At 44.9% G+C, this 21,032-nt stretch overlaps 1 protein-coding gene and 1 long non-coding RNA gene across 2 annotated transcripts; one reads left to right on the top strand and one right to left on the bottom strand.

Moving 5' to 3' along the window:
* Positions 1–658: 658 nt before the first annotated feature.
* Positions 659–3,079, top strand: LOC123993368 (transcription factor Sox-19a-like). The gene is made up of 2 exons (XM_046295452.1): positions 659–1,566; positions 1,836–3,079. Exons 1-2 carry the CDS (start codon positions 911–913, stop codon positions 2,146–2,148), a joined length of 969 nt encoding a protein of 322 aa, XP_046151408.1. The 5' UTR covers positions 659–910; the 3' UTR covers positions 2,149–3,079.
* Positions 3,080–10,754: 7,675 nt separating this feature from the next.
* LOC123993363 lies at positions 10,755–12,067 on the bottom strand. The gene is made up of 3 exons (XR_006831441.1): positions 11,970–12,067; positions 11,701–11,807; positions 10,755–11,463 (listed from the first exon to the last, which is right to left on the bottom strand). It is a non-coding gene; the product is annotated as an uncharacterized LOC123993363 (long non-coding RNA).
* Between the last annotated feature and the right edge of the window lie 8,965 nt (positions 12,068–21,032).

The following is a 21,032-nucleotide window of genomic DNA, read 5'->3' as shown; positions in this document are numbered from 1 at the left end:
CCATGCATGGGGTATATACTGTGAAATGGGTCTTGTTTTGTTGACATACTTTCTCTCTGAAAACATAAGCCTACCAGGCTTTTGACAATGGAATCCAATGGATTGTACATTGTAATATGTTATTAGGTCGTTCAAATATGCTACAGATGTCATTCTGACATTACATTGATATGAAAAGCCTAAACTTATGTTGATTACTGTCAACATGTTTCATTAATGTGGTGGCCAATATTATAGAGAAAGATCTGAAATAAAATGATATACCTTAAGTAAATAAGAATGATGAATCTGAAAATGTAAACTCGTTTTTTAAGTTTTGTATTAGAGAGAGAATTGGGTGAGAGGTTCCCTGCCTTCTCCCACCCTTGTCTTAAACATGTCTGTTGGCCAATGTTATGGAGAAGCCTGAAACAAAAGTATTCTTTATCTTAAATTAACAAGAACTATATAATACATTTTACAAAGTAAAGTTTGAAGTTTGCGTTGCAGAGAGAGAGAGAGAGGGGGGGGGCTGTCTCCCTCCTTCCCACAGCGATTCCGCCTCTCTTCATATTCACTCAAGTGCATTCCAAATTCACCGCACCCCTTCTATAGTGATGTAAATGAGTGGGCTGGAGGGAGGGAAGTTAGGAGCAGATTTGCTTGTGAAGAAGTTTTATAATCACCAGCAACCAGTGGGATAGGGAGTTATTTCAAGAAGGAACTCTACAGCAGTATCTCTCTTCTCATTGTAGTTTAAAGGCCATCTGAAGTCGTGAGTTGGTAGCAGGATGTTTTTGCGACGATTTTGTTTCCATCTCTGACAATTTGTTTTATCATTATTGTTTTCAACTTCTGCTTGGGATGCTTGGTTGACATTACACAGCCGGTGTAATTTTAAAGCTCTGTTCAAACTTTGTATATTTCGTTTATGGTAAATATGTATAACATTATAGAGCACCAACTCAAATCCTCTGTTCCTTCACATCATCCTGGAACAGGAATGCCACCTGCGAACGGAGTAGGGGGGCACGAGGGCGGCCACACAGGTTCCAAATTACCGACAATCCAACCTGACCCAATGGACAAAGTCAAGCGGCCCATGAATGCCTTCATGGTCTGGTCTCGCGGTGAGCGACGGAAAATGGCTCAGGAAAATCCCAAAATGCACAATTCTGAGATATCCAAACGGCTGGGTGTCGCGTGGAAATCTCTAACAGACGCCGAGAAAAGGCCCTTCATTGACGAGGCTAAGCGCCTCCGCGCGGTGCACATGAAGGATTATCCGGACTATAAATACAAGCCCCGTCGTAAAACCAAACCGATGCCGAAGAACAATACTCTAGCCGCCCAGTATCAGATGTCGGCCGGTAACCACCTGCTGAGTGCGTCCGCGGCTCAGGGACAAGTTGGAAACCCCAGAATGGACGCATATGGCTGGGGCCACACAGGGGGCTACACTGCGGCGATGCAGAGCGAGGCGCTCGGCTACAGCCAGCAGCTTCACCGCTATGACCTGTCAGCACTTCAGTATCAGTCCAGCATGGCCCAGGCCCAAGCCTACATGAATGGTGCCAACGCATACAGGTGAGTCTAGATTGTTACTTTTTCTATGATTTTAATGGCTATCTACAGTTCAGAAATATTTTCTTTCCAATGTACCATTGGCAGTCATAGGCCTAAACTGTTTTTGGATATACAAAACCCATGGCCAGGTGGTTTTATTGGCGCTAATAGTCTATTTCCATCTTGTCCATTTATTTTTGGTCAGTGACCCTTTTGTGACTTTTTGAAGTCAAATAGTTACTCTCATTAGTTTGTCTCAATTGATCAGTAACCCAATCTCTCTCCCTCAGCCCCATGTCCTACAACAGCAGCCCCCAGCAGGTCAGCCCAGTGATGTCCATGGTGAAGCAGCAGTCTGATGGCCACAGCATGTCCCCATCCCCCACCGGGCCCCACAGCCCCCTGCAGCAGCACCACCACCAGGCCCACCAGCAGCACCAGAACCAGCGTGGAATCCAGGTCCAGGGAGACCATCTCAGGGACATGATCAGCATGTACATGCCTGGGGGAGATGCCTCAGAGGCCCAGAGAGGGTACTCCGTCTCTGCAGCAAACATCCAGCAGCATTACCTGGGAGGGTCAGCTCCACTCACCCACCTTTGAATTCCCTCTCACACACCTCTAAGCTGAACTCACTCACCAACTCGCACACCTCTGAACTGAGACATTATACTGATTCAATCAACCGTGTATCATGTTGGTTGAAGTGCTGTCGACTCCCCTCCTAACTCTTGTTGGTCCCTTATCCACATCTGACCTACAGGGTCTGACACTTATTGTGGAAGTCCAGTAAGATGGATGTTGGCAAACAACGTGATCTGACTTGATATGCTGGCATTGACTGGTGGCAGCCCAATGGGGTCAGTAAATGTGCCGGGACTGAAGAAAGAAAATAATATTAATTTTAATACAAAGATGAGATTCCTCACTGACACAGACAATATTTTGTGACAAGATGACGATGTCGTCATCATTGGTCGTTGAATGGTTGTGTGGTTTCAGTGTACATTCCAGTTGGAATGCCTTGATGGTTATGAGTGATTCCAAACCCCAGATATTGTCCCATTCTACTATTTCTCTAAACCTACCATCTAAAAGAGTATTAATGACTGCAATGGGAACTCGAGTTGAAGTGGAAGTATGACATTTTGTTTTTGTGAATTCTGAACAAAATGGCTTCGACATTGACAATCTCAAATGTTTCTCTCAGACAACTGCCATTTCTGTATCCGTTCAGAAAATGAATTTACCTCTAAATGGGTCTACCCACCCTGTAATTTATATAAAAGTTAAATAGCAGTTGTTTTTTCCCACAACTTTTTGAAACACAAAACTGAACCGATATTTGAGGATTTTTGTTATTGTTTAGTTTAAATCGATGCTGCTTTTCTGAGGTTTAGGCCTTATCTACCGTTGTGATATGTATTGAATTCATGTTTTATTAATACCCTTATAGTAAGGGTATTGTTATTTCAAGTCACTTGACAAGAATGATGTAAAACAAAAAAAAAGTAATAAAGTGTTATTATTTTTCTATTTTCTACTGTCACATAATGTGCCTATGATAAATTCCTAAAACTAACACCATTTACATAAAACATAACTGATGTCTTCCAATGCAACCGTAGAATGAAACTCAAAGCCTATATGATTTAACATGGAGATAGTCTAAACTTTTCACCAGGCCTTTGCCCGCTTCTCTTTCCCAACAGAAAAGGAGAGTGGAAAGCCATCCAACTCCCGAGCATAATTACCCGTTTCGGTAAATCTCATTGTTCCCTCGCTGCTTTAGAGCATGCAGGTGCACACAGTAAACCGTGGTTCTCAGCGTGTCTTATGGCTGGCTTTGTCCTCTTTTCTCTGGGTGCCCCATGGGGCAGAAAATTAGCGTTGCATTGAGTGCCCCTTCTTCCTTATCCCACAGTCCAGGCTTAACCCTTTCCCTGCCCCTCACCATTCTCATGGAAATAAGGTCTGCCATCACATCACTGACTGACTAGTCGAACTAGGCTAGGGAATGTCGTAGGGTAGGACATGGATTCATATTAACGGACATCAACACACTTTTGTGACAAAACCATTTCCTTAGCTGAAGACAAAGTTAGTTTATTTGAAAAAGATTGTCTTAATTGGGGCAACTAGGAACATGTCAACTAATGGAGTGCGATTCTACATGTAATCTGTACTCTTGGAGGAAGGGGGGTCCACTTTTCTGAAGAAATCTCTTAGCAACGAGCAGTCTTCCACAGGTTGTTGTTACCAAGGGATACCCCTGTCACCAAACTACCCCCTCCAGTTAAATGACTATGCCATTCCATGGACACTCTTGTCCTCTTGCATCATAGCAAAACACCTCTAAATCTATCAACCCAACATTCGTTTGTAAGATGTAAAATTATGTAGGCCTAGACAGCACAATACAAAAATGTTATAATATGCAATTGATAGTTAAACATTGATCTGTGAGTCTCGCAAACAGATGATGTTAAAACACAATGTGTGTGTAAGGGGGTATACGGTTAAGATCTAGACAGAAGGCATTCATATCTGCTCTCAATTTTTTTCTTCACATTTGGTCTGTTCTTTCAAATTAGTGGCAAAGTAGAAATTGTGCAAAAAATATTGAATTTTAAAAGCCTGTTATTTACCTTTATTTAACTAGGCAAGTCAGTTAAGAACAAATTCTTATTTTCAATGACAGCCTAGGAACAGTGGGTTAACTGCCTGTTCAGGGGCAGAATGACAGATTTGTACCTTGTCAGCTCAGGGCTTTGAACTTGCAACCTTCCGGTTACTAGTCCAATTCTCTAACCACTAGGCTACCTTGCATTATAACATAAACCACATGGAAAAATTATATATGTGATTTAAAAAAAAATATGAATAAAGACTTGCTGAAGTGCCAAAATTCTGCATTTATACATGTCCCTCTGTGCTTCCTCTGATTTCTAGGAGGATTTTAACCCACCTTAACACCAACATTTCTCCAACTTTTCACCATCAATGTAAAGTCCTAGTTATCCTGTGGCTTTGACCTAGTCATTTCTGATGATTATTTGTTTAATGTGATCAGTGATTCATTTTAAAGGTCAACCCTGTTACATGAACTGAACATCTAATTTGAATATGGTTAAATATTCCTTTTACATTTATTTAAAAAAAGGAGCTAATAAGTGTTAAGCAGGTGAGCTGGTTCTACTCTTTTTTTTGTGGTGGAAAACTGAGTGGGTCGAGCGTAACACGTCAACCCTGTTACCCATAGACAGGCTAGAAATGTTTTAACAATGTGGTTTTTTTGGTGAAGCTTGCATTCAATTGCCCTTCCCTGTTGCATTACGACAAGCTTCCATTCCCCCTGTCACAATGGGATTCATGGCTGATTTAAGATGAAGTTATCAACCCTGTTAATATATTTGGTTCTTAATAGACACTTATTATAGTACTCTTTTAATTTCACTTCTTGGGATGGGAAAACTTTTTAAAATTTAGTTGAACATGTGCAATTTATGATAGTATATCCAAATTAGGTGAAATAAAAGTGCTTTTTTTCCCCGCCAAGTTACACTACTCAAAAGGCCTACTTGGTGGAACGACCCATTTAGTTTCAAATACTTGTTCAATTGTTTTTTAAACATTTTTGGGGGGGTTAGAGTGAGGGAATGAATAAAACTTGTAAAAGCAAGAGCTACGTCCATGTGCATTGGGCAGACAAGGTAGTTTTACCCAAGTCATAATGAACAATGTTTTGGTGGCAGGCAGGCAGAGAGCAGGTGAATGCTTTGAGTGGGCGTCTTCTTGCGTTAGAATGGCTGCCACGCTTCAGTGCTATGTCACAAGAGGGGGCTGGATCAGCAGCATATTTTACCACAACTGTGAACAGTCACCAAAGATCAGGGCTGTGCTCTGTCACGGGTGACAAGCTGGCATGGGCAGACGTTTGTGTGTGTGTGTGTGTGTGTGTGTGAGTGTGTGTGTGTGGCCGGGGTCATGCGTGATGGTGGAGATAGGGAAAGATGTTGTGTCTGGCTCCCACATAGTAATCCTTTGCCTCAGAAGTCATTAGCTGGTCAAAGCAAACAGTAATCTCCATTTTCTACAAGAACAAGGTGAAAAAACTCAAGCACTCCACAAAATAGCTAAATTACACGTCATTTGGCAATCAACTGGCAACTGATGAGATGTGTCGAAGCAGTAATAAATCGATTCCTGTTACTTAAATGATTTCAGAGAAAGCTGGTGACTGTCGGGTTGACTAGATTTATGATGGTTAAGATTTTGGTTTGGAATAACCAGCTGGAACGATGTACTGTTGACAATCTCTTACCCCCAAAACTGGGCTGATTTTGTCCAAATGAATCACTCTGACAATTATCTTCTACCCCCATTCTATAAGCATTGTAAGGTGTGTTTCCAGTGTAAAGTCATTGCTCCCCTCCCACCACCACCACACTTTAGTTCTCACAGAGAGAGGGACCACCCTAAGGTTGGGCTGGACTGGTCTATCCAGTTCTCAGTCTCCCCATGACGTGCCACACCACACAAAGCCAACACATCGAGGTCAACAACTCACAATTCCCGCCCAAGAAACATGGCGGGGAGTGAGCACAGGTGTTCCTCAAATGAATGCACCGGTAAACCCACGTTTTGTTCAGGCACGCAAACAGATCCTTTTTTTGTTTTGTTGAGTTGATCCCTCCAAAAACTTTCACAGCACTCAACTGATTCCTTAGAAAGGCTGGCTGTGCTTAGATGTTCTTTTGTATACACATTTTCATGGAATTGTCTCTTAATTGAATTCTAAAACGCGTTACAGTCCTGAAAATATAATATTCTTTTGGAAACCCTAACTGAACAAAAACGTGGACAAGTATTGGCCGCAGGGACATGGACACAAAGATCCTTAGATCAGAGCTGTGAAGGGTGAGTCTGTACACAGCACATCAAAAAGCAGCGCAAAGGGCATAGAAACTCACTGACGCATTCATGCGTCAGAGAGATTGGAGACACATGAGCTTGTACAGGTAGATAAGGACAGGACAACACATTGGGCTTCAAGAGTTCCAGCAGATACGAAGCTTAACTTCAAATGAAGACCTCCCAAGATGACCTCCCCAGGTGGAAAAAACAACAACAATTGCCACAGCCTTCCACACAAACAAATAAGATCATTACATATTTGCACCCACACAGTGACACTACCTTTCTCATTAAAGGCCTAGTGCAGTCAAAAACATGATTTATATATATTTCCACACTATGAGGTTGGAATAATACTGTGAAAATTTAGTGTAAGAGCTGTTTGAAAAGAATGCCTGAAATTTCTGCCTGTATTGGTGGGAGGGAGTTTTGGCCTTCTATGGTGACATACCCATGCGGTAAATCAGTTAGACCAATAAGAAAGAGAGTTCCAACCCGCTGCCAAAAACAGCTGTTTTTCAGTTTTCTCCCTCCCCACTCAGATAGTCCCAGCAAAAGTATTGCTTGGTCTTTGCTCTTTGCTAAGTATCTATATGTTTCTTTTTTAGCATTGTAATTGAAAACAATCACAGTAAGATTGTTGCCCAGAAATTATTTGATATTCAGATAATTAAAAAAAAACAGCTTGTAACGGCCATTGGTGGTGGAAGAAGGTGAGGACCAATGCGCAGCGTGGTAAGTGTCCATCTTTTTAATAAAGTAAATGAACACTGAACAAAAACAACAAAGTGAATGAACGCAACCGAAACAGTTCTGTCTAGTGCAGATACAGAATCACCCACCAAGAAAGGTCCAAGCAGCGTGGTGACGAGAGGCAGCGATACCTGGAGGATTGGACTTGGGAGGAGATATTAGATGGCAAGGGACCCTGGGCACAGGCTGGGGAATATCGCCGCCCCAAGGCAGAGCTAGAGGCAGTGAAAGCCGAGAGGCGGCATTATGAGGACCTAGCACGGCAGCGCAACAGGGATGAGAGGCAGCCCCAAAAATCGTATCGGCCGGGCGAGAGTGGGCATCAAGCCAGGTGCCATGAAGCTGGCTCAGCGCATCTGGTCTCCAGTGCGTCTCCTCGGGCCGGGGTACATGGCACCAGCCCTACGCATGGTGTCCCCGGTTCGTCAGCACAGCCCAGTGCGGTCTATTGCACCTCGCAGCACTGGCCTGGCTACGGGGAGTATCCAGCCAGGTAGGGTTGTGCAGGCTCGGTGCTCGAGACCTCCAGTGCGCCTCCACGGTCCGGTCTATCCGGTGCCTCCTCCATGCACCAGGCCTCCGGTGGCAGCCCCCTCACCAGGCTGTCTCTCCATCTCCTTCCTGCAGGTGCTCCCACCTGTCCTGAGCTGCCAGAGTCGCCCGTCTGTCCTGAGCTGCCAGAGTCGCCCATCTGTACGGAGCTGCCAGAGTCGCCCGCCTGTCTGGAGCTGCCAGAGTCGCCCATCTGTCCGGAGCAGCCAGAGCCGCTCGTCAGTCAGGAGCTGCCAGAGCCGCACGTCAGCCAGGAGCTGCCAGTTCAGTTCGCCAGTCAGGAGCTGCCAGAGTCGCCAGTCTGTCCGGAGCTGCCAGAGCCGCTCGTCAGTCAGGAGCTGCCAGAGCCGCACGTCAGCCAGGAGCTGCCAGTTCAGTTCGCCAGTCAGGAGCTGCCAGAGTCGCCAGTCTGTCCGGAGCTGCCAGAGCCGCTCGTCAGTCAGGAGCTGCCAGAGCCGCTCGTCAGCCAGGAGCTGCCAGTTCCGTTCGTCAGCCAGGAGCTGCCAGTTCCGTTCGTCAGCCAGGAGCTGCCAGTTCCGTTCGTCAGTCAGGAGCTGCCAGAGCCGTCCGTCAGCCAGGAGCTGCCGGAGTCGTCCTTCACTCCGGCGCTGCCGAGAGGCCACAGAGGCGGTTGAGGAGGCGGACAAAGACTATGGTGGAGTGGGGTCCAGGTCCCGCACCAGAGCCGCCACCGCGGACAAACACTCACAAACACCCACCCAGACCCTCCCCTATAGGTTCAGGTTTTGCGGCCGGAGTCTGCACCTTTGGGGGGGGGGGGGTAGTGTCACGTTCTGTCTTAGTATGGTCAAGGCGTGAGTTGGGGGGGTTTGTCTATGTTCCGTTTTCTATGTTGTGTTTGCTTTTGCCTGGTATGGTTCTCAATCAGATGCGGGTGTCGTTAGTTGTCTCTGATTGAGAATCATACTTAGGTAGCCTTTTCCCACTTGTGTTTCGTGGGTGTTTATTTTCTGTGTCTGTGTGTTCCACACGGAACTGTTTCGGTTAGTTATTTCAAGTGTCGTTTATTGTTTTGTTTCAGTGTTTGCTTGGTTTAATAAAGAGCATGAACATGTACCACGCTGCGCATTGGTCCTCCGATCCTTACTACTCCTCCTCTTCACTGAACCTAGGATGTTAGTCAAATGTAAAGCTGGCCATGATGCCAAATACCTGATTGCTGTAGGGTCAGTCCAGTAATAGAGTACAGTTTGGTTAGAGTAACTTGGTCAAAATAAACTTTTAATTTGACCTAATTGTAACATTGTCATAAAGAGCACATGTACCACTTCATAAAAACATGGTTTCCCATCTCAAGGGCTTAAATAAACAAAATTACTATAGTACGTGCCAATAAAGTAACACGATTGAGGTTCTCATCTTAAAAACAGCCATAAAAATACATATTTAATAATCACCTTGTGACAGAGGAAATGGAAACTTGTGTTCAACAGGGAGGGGCAATTGAATACTTGCTTCAATGTTTTTAAAATGGTTAAAAACCCATCTATGGGTAACAGGGTTTATGTGTTATGCTCAACGAGCTCAGTTTTCCACCAGAAAACAGAAATTGGCCAAAAAGAGTAAAACCAGCTCAACTGCTTTTACACTGATTTGACCATTACGTTCAGATTATTTTATTTTTTAAATGAATAGTTTCACCATATTAAAATGAGAGTTTAGTTCATGTAATAGGTTTGAACTTAAAAATTAGTTAATCACATTAAATTATATCTTCAGAAATGACTTGTCAAAGCTAGAAAATAACTACGGCTTTACAATGATGGTATAAACTTGGAGAAGTGTTAGGGTTGAGTGGGTTAAAATCTTCATAGAAGTTGGAAAAACATGACAAGTACGATAATCAATTCAACAGTTTTAATTACGAGAAAAGTCAACAACCCAATCCCCATATATGAGCCAATGGAAAAGCAAAAATGGCAATATTTGTGTTATTTTTATTGGAAGATTATACTTCTGCTGAAGCTTTCCTCAAGATGACATGGACATTGTGCTTTGTCTCTCTCTAGAGGCATGAATGAGAATCGCAGTACATTTGTCTCGTAGCAACAATGCATTCACTGACAGAACAAGTACGGTTCATATAGATTATTATATGTTGTGACCTGAAATGTTATGGACTAAACTTTGCCATAAAAGCACCTCAAAACAAGCATGCGCACACGAAGGAATGTGATTGAAGTAACATTGAATATTTGGTACCATTTACTATAACAGTAGGTCCTTGGATTGAGTTGTGGTTGATTTATTACTCAGTTTTGTCTTTAGTGCTGCCAGTCTTGCAACACCAGGAGCAGGCAGCTGTGCGGACCCAGCTCCACAAGGGGGGGGCTTAGCACCCTCAGTTTTAATTGTATGTACCTATATGAAAATAGCAAATAAATTCAAATGATTGAATGACAGGTTGGCGCAAAACCTGTATCTCCGATGTGCTGTGTCAGCACAATGGACAGAGCGCGCCACAGTGTGCGTAAAGGGGCTATGGGAAGTCACTTGGGTAGGCTAAGGGAATAATACGCCTCCGCCTATAATATTTGATTAATAAGATCGGGGGTCACGTTTACCATTGAAGTTGCTTCACTCAATTCTGCCTCACGCCCTACCACTACAGAGTTTAGGTAGCTTCTTAGCTAGCTGTAAAAAACGTTATTGTCATTAGGCTACCAAGAGAGTGGCTGGAATTACTACAGAATTCCAACGCAAGAACCCAAATTACGCCCCTGGGTATAGCGGTATGTTTCAGCATATGAATAGCCACATTCTATTGTAGTTCTTGGTAGCCTATTGGTTTTCGTAGTTGTAAATTGAACTGCACGTATTGGAAACATGTTTATGTTTGGCTGGCATTGCTTAATTGATGGGTTGAATTTACGTGGGTTGAATTTGAGCCACAGGAGTGTATTGTGCCATATCACAACGTGTTGCTGTACTCATGAGCGGCATGGTTTTCCATGTTCGAAGTGGGCCTATTTGTTTGGCAAGAAAGCTGTGCAAGGCTGCATCTCACTGTAGTTTACTTATCTGTATCTCCAGTCACCCTTTGTTTACTGCATTTATTTACTGTTAATGTAACTAGCCTAAATATAGATTGATAAATGCATGACATAATCTGATATTGTGTTTGCTAGGCCTACTGGGTACCACCGTTTTGTTTGCATTCATTCATTCGCAGTTGTGTCTGTATTCTAAACCAAGTAAGGCTATTCAGTATTTTTGTTTGCATGCATGAATAACTAGGCTACGACTTTCAGCACATTGTTTGCATTATTTTGGTAAAACACGGCTGCATTCACATAGGTTGTTTGTAATAGGTGAATTACCCTATCCGATTACCCTATCCGTCCATTATATTCATTACCAAAACAGCCTTGCTTTAGTGTTTCGGTCACTGACCGTTGTGCTGATACAGCGCAGTGGAGATTGCAGCGAAATCTGTAGCCTACCTGTCACCTCAAAAGCACTCAATCAATGTTCTCTTCGTCTCAGCATTTGAACTTTGTTTATTGGGGTGTAGCGTGATAAGCGGAATTCAATGTCATTCCAATGCAAGAATCCCCCCAAATTGTGCCCGATTTCAACTGCCCCCTCACCGATCTCACTTTATTCTGGCGCCAGGTCTGCAGCAGTGACAGGCACATGGGTCAGAGTGGAGACAGAGATCTAGTCTCCAGTCTCCTACAGAGAGGGATAGGACCAGGGGAGGAGAGAGAGAGATGAGGGGGATAAGGGAGGAAAATGATGAGGAAGAGAGTGAGAAGGGAACAGAGACGCATGAGTAAAATGAGAGAACAGGGTCAAATACAAAGAGGATTTGAAAGGGATGTGATGATAGGGATTATTTTAATAAGAGTAATACAAACAGAGAAACACTGCTTTCACCTTTTTCTAAGTGTGTGTGTGTGTGTGTGTTACCCGTTGAGAGGTGAAGATTACAGCCAGTGAACCAGTGAAGACCAGGAACACAGACAGAGGTGACAGCTGGCCCTTGTTGCCATGGCAGTAGTTCCTGTCTTGATCACCTGGCCAAACACACCCAACATAACAAACACTCAGCAGCCAGTCTGTACAAGTCAATATAGGCAACTTATTATAACCCAACACATGCAGTTAGCTTCCTCTTAGCAGTCAGTCTGTAAACATCTACAGACACATATTTATTATGACCTAACATAAGCAGTTACCTTGATTGTTTTCTCACCATTGACAAAGACCCAAAAGCCTTGCCTTCCTTTGCAGCAAACTAATCAAATGTTGTGCTTCTTCTCCTGCTTAACATTTGCACATGCATTCTTATCACATAGGCCAGCTCCTACAATATACCATCTGCTGACTGTACCGCAACTGCCAGAAGCCTTCCAGCTGATTATATTTCCATGCAAATGGACAATAAAAGCGTTGTATGGTATCATACCCGACTAGCAACAACAGCCAGCGTGCTGGAGTCCTGCGTTGCAGAGATTAAATGTTTATGAGAAAAGGTCAGCGCAGAGGTCAGGAGCAACATCACACCACTGTAGGGCAAGATTAACAACACACCTACAGGAAACAAGGACAGTTAGGACACAGCCACTGTACAGAACATAAACACATTATTCCGGTGAAATGTAGCCTAAAATAAACTGTTAGGCATGAACCATTTATGTTGTACTCCCATGGCTGACATATTGTTCCTTTTACAAATGGGGTGGTGAATTGCCAAACTTTATCTGATCGAATGCTTGTGTTAAAAACATTTCAGAATTACCAGTATTGATTTAAAATGTTATCTGTAGGCAGGGACTCATGCACATTAGAAGCACACATGTATACAGAGGGGAGTGGTCATACGTTTGAGGGTGTTACTACTGTAGTGTTGGATGAGGAAGCTCATGGCCAAACTCTGGATCGACATGAGTAGTCTCTGCCCAGGCTCGGTGCAACAAACAGACAGACGTGGAGCAAATAAAGATACAATGGTTTGTCAATTGATTGTTCATACTCGAGGGGGAAGTTGTTGGTGATGCAAAAGAGCATACAGGACCTGTGATGGCATAGACCTGCAGTAGGACAGACCGGCCTAAAGTACATTCCACAACTGAAGGGAGCTGTGCTCTAGAGAAGAGGGATGAAGGAGCATAACCAGAGATCCTCTTTATGTTTTTAATGGTAATTCGTACCTTTATGCAATACTTCCCTTGCTCTGGATTATAGTCAAAAAACCTTCACTATACTCCATCTTCGTCCATACTGGGTATGTGGATTTATATAGCCCTCTCTCTCTCTCGGAGCTATGACCTGTTTCCATGAACTACACAGGGACCTGCACAGATATCTTCCATAAAGGCTCATAGTTCTAGACTGCCAAGGGGTCAGAGACCCCATTTGGTCTACATAAAATTCAACTGAGACATCCTTCCCTAGCTCTACTCTCACTTCCTGTTTACCCAGATTAAGTGATCTCTTGTATTTTGTTATTACAACATCCTCATCTTCTACACTATGGGTCAAGTTACCCCTTGCTTTCTCGGGTGGGTCGTGGTGTATAAAGAATATGGCTCCCACAACCAGACAGCTCAGACCGACCAGTACTCCTGTAAAGCTCCACCCCTTCCCGGAAAATACATCACCAGCTAGAGACCAACCCACACTTTCGCTTCTAACGAATCGTCGTTAGAGAGGTAACCTCCGAACCTTTTTGGTATTCGGTTCTTCTCCTAACTCTGTGATTTTTCGACAAGTGTGTTTACCCTCCCGCAATGTGTTATATGAACCCAGATAGCACTTTCAGCTATTCTCACCGCAAAGGCTGTCACCAGGAGCATGGTATGGCCCCTCCCACTGTGACTGCTTCCAGTTCTATTTCTTTAGTGATTGGACGCAGACCCAGTCTCCTGGCAGAATCTTGTGTGTAATCTCCTTCTGTAGTTCTCCTGTTGGGCATAAAAAACGGGTGTGGTTACTGAACAGTTTCCTCATGTGTTCTGCTTGTATTTTCTGTCTCTACAACACCGTGTTCCGGCCTTCCTAATTCTGGCATTCTATATCTCTATAGTCTTCCAAATACTTTCTCAAATGGGGATAACCCATCTTTATCGGGGGTTATTCCTATAGTCATTAACACAATAGGTAAACACTGTATCCAATCTTTTACCTGCACTCATGTGCGTTTTTCTAAGCCTGCTTTCTGTCTACTATTATTCTGTGCACAAATAACACAACGTGAACAATCAAACATTTTAAAACGTTAGTTATTCCGTATGCTACAAAGTGTTATCTATTTATCTCTACCATACCATCCCTCCGGTTGATACGTGGCTCTGCCATTGTATCAAAACAGCAGCGTATCTAAACAATAATTTTGGCAGTATGGGTAACTTATTAAAAGGTCTGAATAAAAATTCAGCATAATGCCACAGCATTTCCTAAACTTTACTGCTGTCACGTCTACTCCCGCTTACCTGGCAACCCTCATTACGCATGCATGCGCCCCATCATGAGGCACACCTGGACTCTATCACTACCCTGATTACTTCCCTTTAATCTAGGAACTCCCTAACATCACTCCACAGGCAGTATTGGTTCAGTTTTCATGTCCAGACATTTCTCTTGATTTGTAACTCTCAAAGTTCGTTATTATTAAACTCACCATCTGCACCTGCATCCTGACTCCTTGCGTCTGGTTACAAAATACTGCATCAGAAATTATGGAAGAATACACCATCTTTCAGACATTCGAGAAACAGGGTCATCTACTACACCAACACTGCAACCAGCTGGCTCTACTGGATACGACCATCGAGGAGGTCCTCCACGTTCCCCACCGCCTCGACTCCACCAGCGAAGTTCTCCATACCTCGGTCGTCAAAGTGAGCCAGTCCCCCGGCCGTCCGCCCAGGTCAGCGATGCCCGACTTATCACGGTACTCCTTCGAAACGCAGTGGCTTCCTACTCCAGTGCTCCCTCTATTTCCCCTACCAGATGGCAGCCCCCACCAAGATTGCCATGGTCATTTCCCAGCTGACCGGACAGGCGTTGGAGTGGGCTACGTCCGTCTGGGAGAGAGGAGCGGATGAGTTGTGTTCCTATTAGCGGTTCATGGCTCTGTTCAGGGCCATCCTCCAGAGAGCAGAGAGGGAGATGAGCAACTTTTTCAACACCAGCAGGGTGCCCAGTCTGATGTGGAGTGCGCCCTACCTTTCGGACTGTGGCAGCCTCCAGCAGATATAATGAGCCGGCGTTCCGCACTCTATTCCGCAGTGGACTTGCGCGAGGAGATCCAGATGGAGTTGGCATGTCAAAGATGACAACCTATCCTTGGACGCTCTCATCTCGATGGCCATCCATGCGTATAACCTTCTTTGGGAGCGTCGGTGTCCACCTCGCCACTTGCCTCGCTCCTATGACTGTCCTGTGGCAGAACCCATGGAGGTGGGGGTCACGCACCTCTCTGCAGCGTCGCCGGAGAGAGCTGGGGCTCTGTCCCTATTGCAGCCAGGAGGGACACCAGCTTCAGCGGTGCCTGGTGCGTCCAAACCCGGGGTCCTCTAGAGCAGAGCGGCGGCCCTGTGGCCTTCCATCATTAGGGTATTCCATCATCTCTTTCCGCCAAAAACTTTCTGGGTTAAATTTCACTGGCTGGCTTTCCCTCATCTGTCTCTACAAGTCTCTACAAGACTCCGGTGCCGCTGGGAACTTCATCAACCAGGCTCCTGACTCCTCCCTGAACACAACTTCTTACAAACTCTCCTCTCTTTTTCCTGTCCAAGCTCTGGATATGCAACCATTGAGATCCAGCACATTTACTCACGTCACAGCACCACTCACCCTCACAGTGGGACACAAGCACCAGGAAAGCCTTCCCTTCTTCATCATCGCACCCATACACAAAGTCATCCTCAGCCACCCACCATCTCCTGGTCAGAGAGGAGGATTACCGCCCGGGGACCAGGATGTCGGAAGACCTGCTTTCCCACACCCTGTGGTTCCACGTCGGTGAGGGTCCTGTGAGTGTCCACCAGCAAATCAATCAGTCCTTCCGTATCCTTGGCCCGTGTTTTGAGACGTAGATGTGGACATACGCCAGGCTCTGGAGAGGGAAGCCGCTACTTCCACCTGCCTTCCGGAGTGCATCTACGTCACCAAGGGGATCGGAGATTGGTTGCTGACCTGGGCACACACATCCCTCGCTGCTGGACATCCAGGTATCACCCGCACCGCTCAATCACTTTCTTAAATACTGGTGTCCCACTTTGGCGCAGGACGTTGCACAACTTGCCAACTCATGTTCAGTATGTACTAAATCTCCCCGGCATGCTCCAGCAGATAAACTCTTTCCACTTCCCATTGCTCAGCGTCCCTGGTCTCATCTGTCCATTGATTTCGTTACTGATTTCCCCTCTGATGGTTTCACCACCATTTTGGTGGTTGTGGACATATTCTCAAAATCATGGAGTTTCATCCCTCTGTCTGATCTCCCTACCGCTCTCCAGGTTGCTGAGGCACTGTTCCAGCAGGTCCTCCAGCACTATGGCCTTCCGGGGGATATCGTCACGTGACTGAAGGCTTTCATGAAGAAGCAGGGGGTCATGGTCAGCCCCACCTCCGGGTACCATTCTCAATCTAACGGGCAGGTGGAGAGAATGACCCAGGAGCTGGGGAGGTTCCTGAGGGGTCACTGCCAGGACCGGCAGGGGGAGCGTGCCCGATTCTTTCCTTGGGCTGAATATGCCCAGAATTCATTGCGACACTCCACCGAGCTGACTCCCTTCCAGTGTGTTCTGGGTTATCAACCGGCCCTGGCTCTGAGGAATCCGAGTCAGACCAACGCTCCTGCAGTGGACGAGTGGTTTAGACGTGCAGAAGAGGTATGGAACGATGCCCACCTGAGACTCCAGTGCACCATCCGCCGTCAGAAAGAGCAGGTGGATCGCCACCGCAGTGAGGCTCCCATGTTCCATCCTGGCGATCACATCTGGCTCTCTACCAGGAACCTCCCACTCCGCCTGCCCTGTAAGAAGCTGAGTCCCCGGTTTGTGGGGCTGTTCAAGGTACTCCGGAGGGTCAACGAGGTAGATTACAACTCCCCACTAACTATACGATCTCACCATCTTTTCATGTTTCCCTTCTCAGGCCGGTGGTTCCCGGTCCCCTGGCTGATGCCATCCCCCAACATCCCTGCGCCTCCCTTGAACACACTGAGGGGAGCCCCGCCTATGCCGTCAGATCACTCCTGGATGTCGTGTGAGTCGGCTCCAGTACCTGGTGGACTGGGAGGGGTATGGTCCAGAGGAGTGGTGCTGGGTTCCGGTGTACGACATTCTAGATCCCAACATCATCCGAGAATTCCACCTTCGCCATCCGGCCCGCTCCTCGACGGCTTCGTCCTGCAGCTCGAGTTGCGTGTCGGGGGTGGGGGCAACTCATCATTATGCACACCTGGCAACCCTCTTTATGCACACCTGCGCCCCTTCATGAGGCACACCTGGAATCCATCACTACCCTGATTACTCCCCCTTTATCTAGCACTCCCTCGCATCACTCTTCAGGCAGCAATGGTTCAGTTTTCATGTCCAGACATTTTGCTTCCTGACCCCCATGTGTCGATGTTACAACTGCGGCAAAGTTGATATGCTTCAGTTTGCTGCCATATGACTGGTTTCACATTTGTCTCCAGCGTTAAGGTAAAACAGATCTAAAACATGTGTAATTTATATTTACAATTCCCTTATCCAAATGTATTACTCATTTACCTAGCTCTTATCAATAGCTCTTATCAATTTGTAAACGGCAGTGAATGGTGTTATTTTTATCTGTAAAAATAAAGTAGATGCTTTTTCCACTAGGAAACACAAGGTTAGCTAAACCTTATTCATGGTTTCCTTGCAAGTAAAGGTAGTGGAATTATGAGGGAATTAAAGTCAAGGTCAGAACAAAGTGTATCTGTCGACATACCTCTGCCACACCTTCATTTATTTATTTGATCTCCACCCCAAATGAAAAGCGGTAGAATAGCATGCTATTCTCATGCTCAAGGGCGGCAGGGTAGCCTAGTGGTTAGAGCGTTGGACTAGTAACCGGAAGGTTGCAAGTTCAAACCCCCGAGCTGACAAGGTACAAATCTGTCGTTCTGCCCCTGAACAGGCAGTTAACCCACTGTTCCTAGGCCGTTATTGAACATAAGAATTTGTTCTTAACTGACTTGCCTGGTTAAATAAAGGTAAAATGAAAAAAAAGGTCAGAATACCTAGAGAAAAGTGTATAAAAAAAGAATTGCATTCCATTTATGCACGCTTAACTTGTGTCAATCGGTCCCTTGAGGTGTAGATTTTAAAAAATGAAGGTGTGGCAGAGGTGTGTTTACAGACATATTCTGACCTTGACTTAATTCCTTCATAATTCCACCTTTACACGCGATGAAACGATTAATACGTTTGAGAAAACTGTGGAACAGCATCTACTTTATTTTTTCATATAGAAATAACACAATTCTAAATGCATGGTCATTTACAAATTGATAATAATAGCTAAGGGGATTGTAAATATAAATGACAGTTGTTTTAGATCTATTTTTACCTTATGATCGCTGGAGACGTGAAACCAGTCACATGGCACTAGAGACAGCCAACTGAAGCATATCAACATATCACCTTTTCCACAGTGAAGTTTATGAAAGGCTGGCCTTACAACTTGCAGGGATAAAATTTGGAGACCCAAGCTATAGTAGCCAAGCGCAAATGACAGTGTGGTGCTAAACCTGCCGAGTTGATTTAGGATTTCTAGAATGTTTTAATTATATACCCAGGCTTTTCACTGTGATTTTTACAATTTGTATCATGTTAAATATTAGCCACTATCGGCAGCCACCATCAGTTATACCCACACACGCTTATAACTGTCACTTTAATGTTAGTTTCTTTACATTTTAAATCATTCAATGACATCATTAGTCACCTTTCTTTCCTCTGTCACGTTCATATGGTTGTTCCTGAGGATCACTAGAAATATCAGATCATATTAGGAAAAACGTATTACAAGTTGTGGAATCATTTGGGACATGTAGCCTATTTGAATCATTCTGGAACGCAGATCATTTGTAGCAGTTTAAACCTGGAGCCTGGTGTACGGTTCACAACGACTGGACCGTTGTCATCACAGTTCCATGATTAGTGATGATTATTAGGTTAGATTTATAGACTAATATATATACTACTGTTCAACCCCTATTGTACACTTTTCTCACCTTCCAATATTTAATCGATTGAATAATTGAATATGGCAAGTTTAACCAATATATTTTGTGTGTAAAAGCTCTCCAAATATTTTTTTTGTTTTATTATTCATAAATACATACACTGAGTGTACAAACCATTACAAACACCTTTCTAATATTGAGTTGCACCCCCTTTTGCCCTCAGAACATCCTAAATTTGTTGGGGCATGGAATCTACAAGGTGTCGAAAGCGTTCCACAGGGATGCTGGCCCTTGTCGACTCCAATGCTTCGCACAATTATGTCAAGTTGGCTGGATGTCCTTTGGGTGGTGGACCATTTTTGATACACACAGGAAACTGTTGAGCATGAAAAACCCAGCAGTGTTGCAGTTCTTGACAGACTCAAACCGGTGCGCCTGGCACTTAAATATTTTGTCTTGCCCATTCACCCTCTGAATGGCACACATATAAACTCAGCAAAAAAAGAAACACCCTCTCACTGTCAACTGTGTTTATTTTCAGCAAACTTAACATGTGTAAATATTTGTATATGTAACATAACAAGATTCCACAACTGAGACATAAACTGAACACGTTCTACAGACATGTGACGAACAGAAATGGAATAATGTGTCCCTGAACAAAGGGGGTGGGGGTCAAAATCAAAAGTAACAGTCAGTATCTGGTGTGGCTACCAGCTGCATTAAGTACTGCAGTGCTTCTCCTCCTCATGGATTGCACCAGATTTGCCAGTTCTTGCTGTGAGATGTTAACCAACTCTTCCACCAAGGCACTGGCAGGGTTCCGGAATATTTCTAGGGGGAGTGGCCCTAGCTCTCACCCTCCGATCCAACAGGTCCCAGATGTGCTCAATGGGATTGAGATCCAGGCTCTTTGCTGGACATGGCAGATCACTGACATTCCTGTCCTGCAGGAAATCACGCACAGAATGAGCAGTATGGCCGTCGGCATTGTCATGGTGGAGGGACATGTCAGGATGAGCCTGCAGGAAGGGTACCACATGAGGGAGGAGGATGTCTTCCCTGTAACGCACAGCTTTGAGATTGCCAGCAATGACAGCAAGCTCAGTCCAAGGATGCTGTGACACACCGCCCCAGTCCATGACGGACCCTCCACCTCCAAATCGATCCCTCTTCAGAGTACAGGCCTCGGTGTAATGCTCATTCCTTCGACAATAAACGCGAATCCGACCATAAACCCCTGGTGAGACAAAACTGTGACTCGTCACTGAAGAGCACTTCTTGCCAATCCTGTCTGGTCCAGCGACGGTGGATTTGTGCCCTTAGGCAACGTTGTTGCCGGTGATGTCTGGTGAGGACCTGCCTTACAACAGGCCTACAAGCCCTCAGTCCAGCCTCTCTCAGCCTATTGTGGACATTCTGAGCACTGATGGAGGGATTGTGCGTTCCTGGTGTAACTTGGGCAGTTGTTGTTGCCATCCTGTACCTGTCCCGCAGGTGTGATGTTCAGATGTACCGATCCTGTGCAGGTGTTGTTACACGTGATCTGCCACTGCGAGGATGATCAGCTGTCCATCCTGTCTCCCTGTCGCGCTGTCTTAGGTGTCTCACAGTACGGACATTGCAATGTATTGCCCTTGTCACATCTGCAGCCCTCATGCCTCCTTGCAGCATGCCTAAGGCACGTTCAGAGTCAGTAGAAAGGCCTCTTTAGTTTTCATAACTGTGACCTTAATTGCCCACCGTCTGTAAGCTGTTAGTGTCTTAACGACCGTTCCACAGGTGCATTTTTTTTTGCTGAGTTTACAATCTATGTCTCAATTGTCTCAAGTCTTAAAAATCCTTCTTTAACCTGTCTCCTCCCCTTTTAATAGGTGACATCAATAAGGAATCACAGCTTCCACCTGGATTCACCTGGTCAGTCTCTACAGTATGTCATGGAAAGATGTTTCCTAATGTTTTGTACACTAAGAGTATATGTATTTACATGGCTTTCTTTCATTGATCCGTAATATATTATTTTTATGTATTTATTATTTAAGAGTCTTTCAAGAAAATGTATTTTAAATGTCCA

Source organism: Oncorhynchus gorbuscha, linkage group LG02 (assembly GCF_021184085.1).
Source record: "Oncorhynchus gorbuscha isolate QuinsamMale2020 ecotype Even-year linkage group LG02, OgorEven_v1.0, whole genome shotgun sequence".
Taxonomy (NCBI): Eukaryota; Metazoa; Chordata; class Actinopteri; order Salmoniformes; family Salmonidae; genus Oncorhynchus; species Oncorhynchus gorbuscha.
This window is presented reverse-complemented; position numbering and strand designations above follow the sequence as displayed.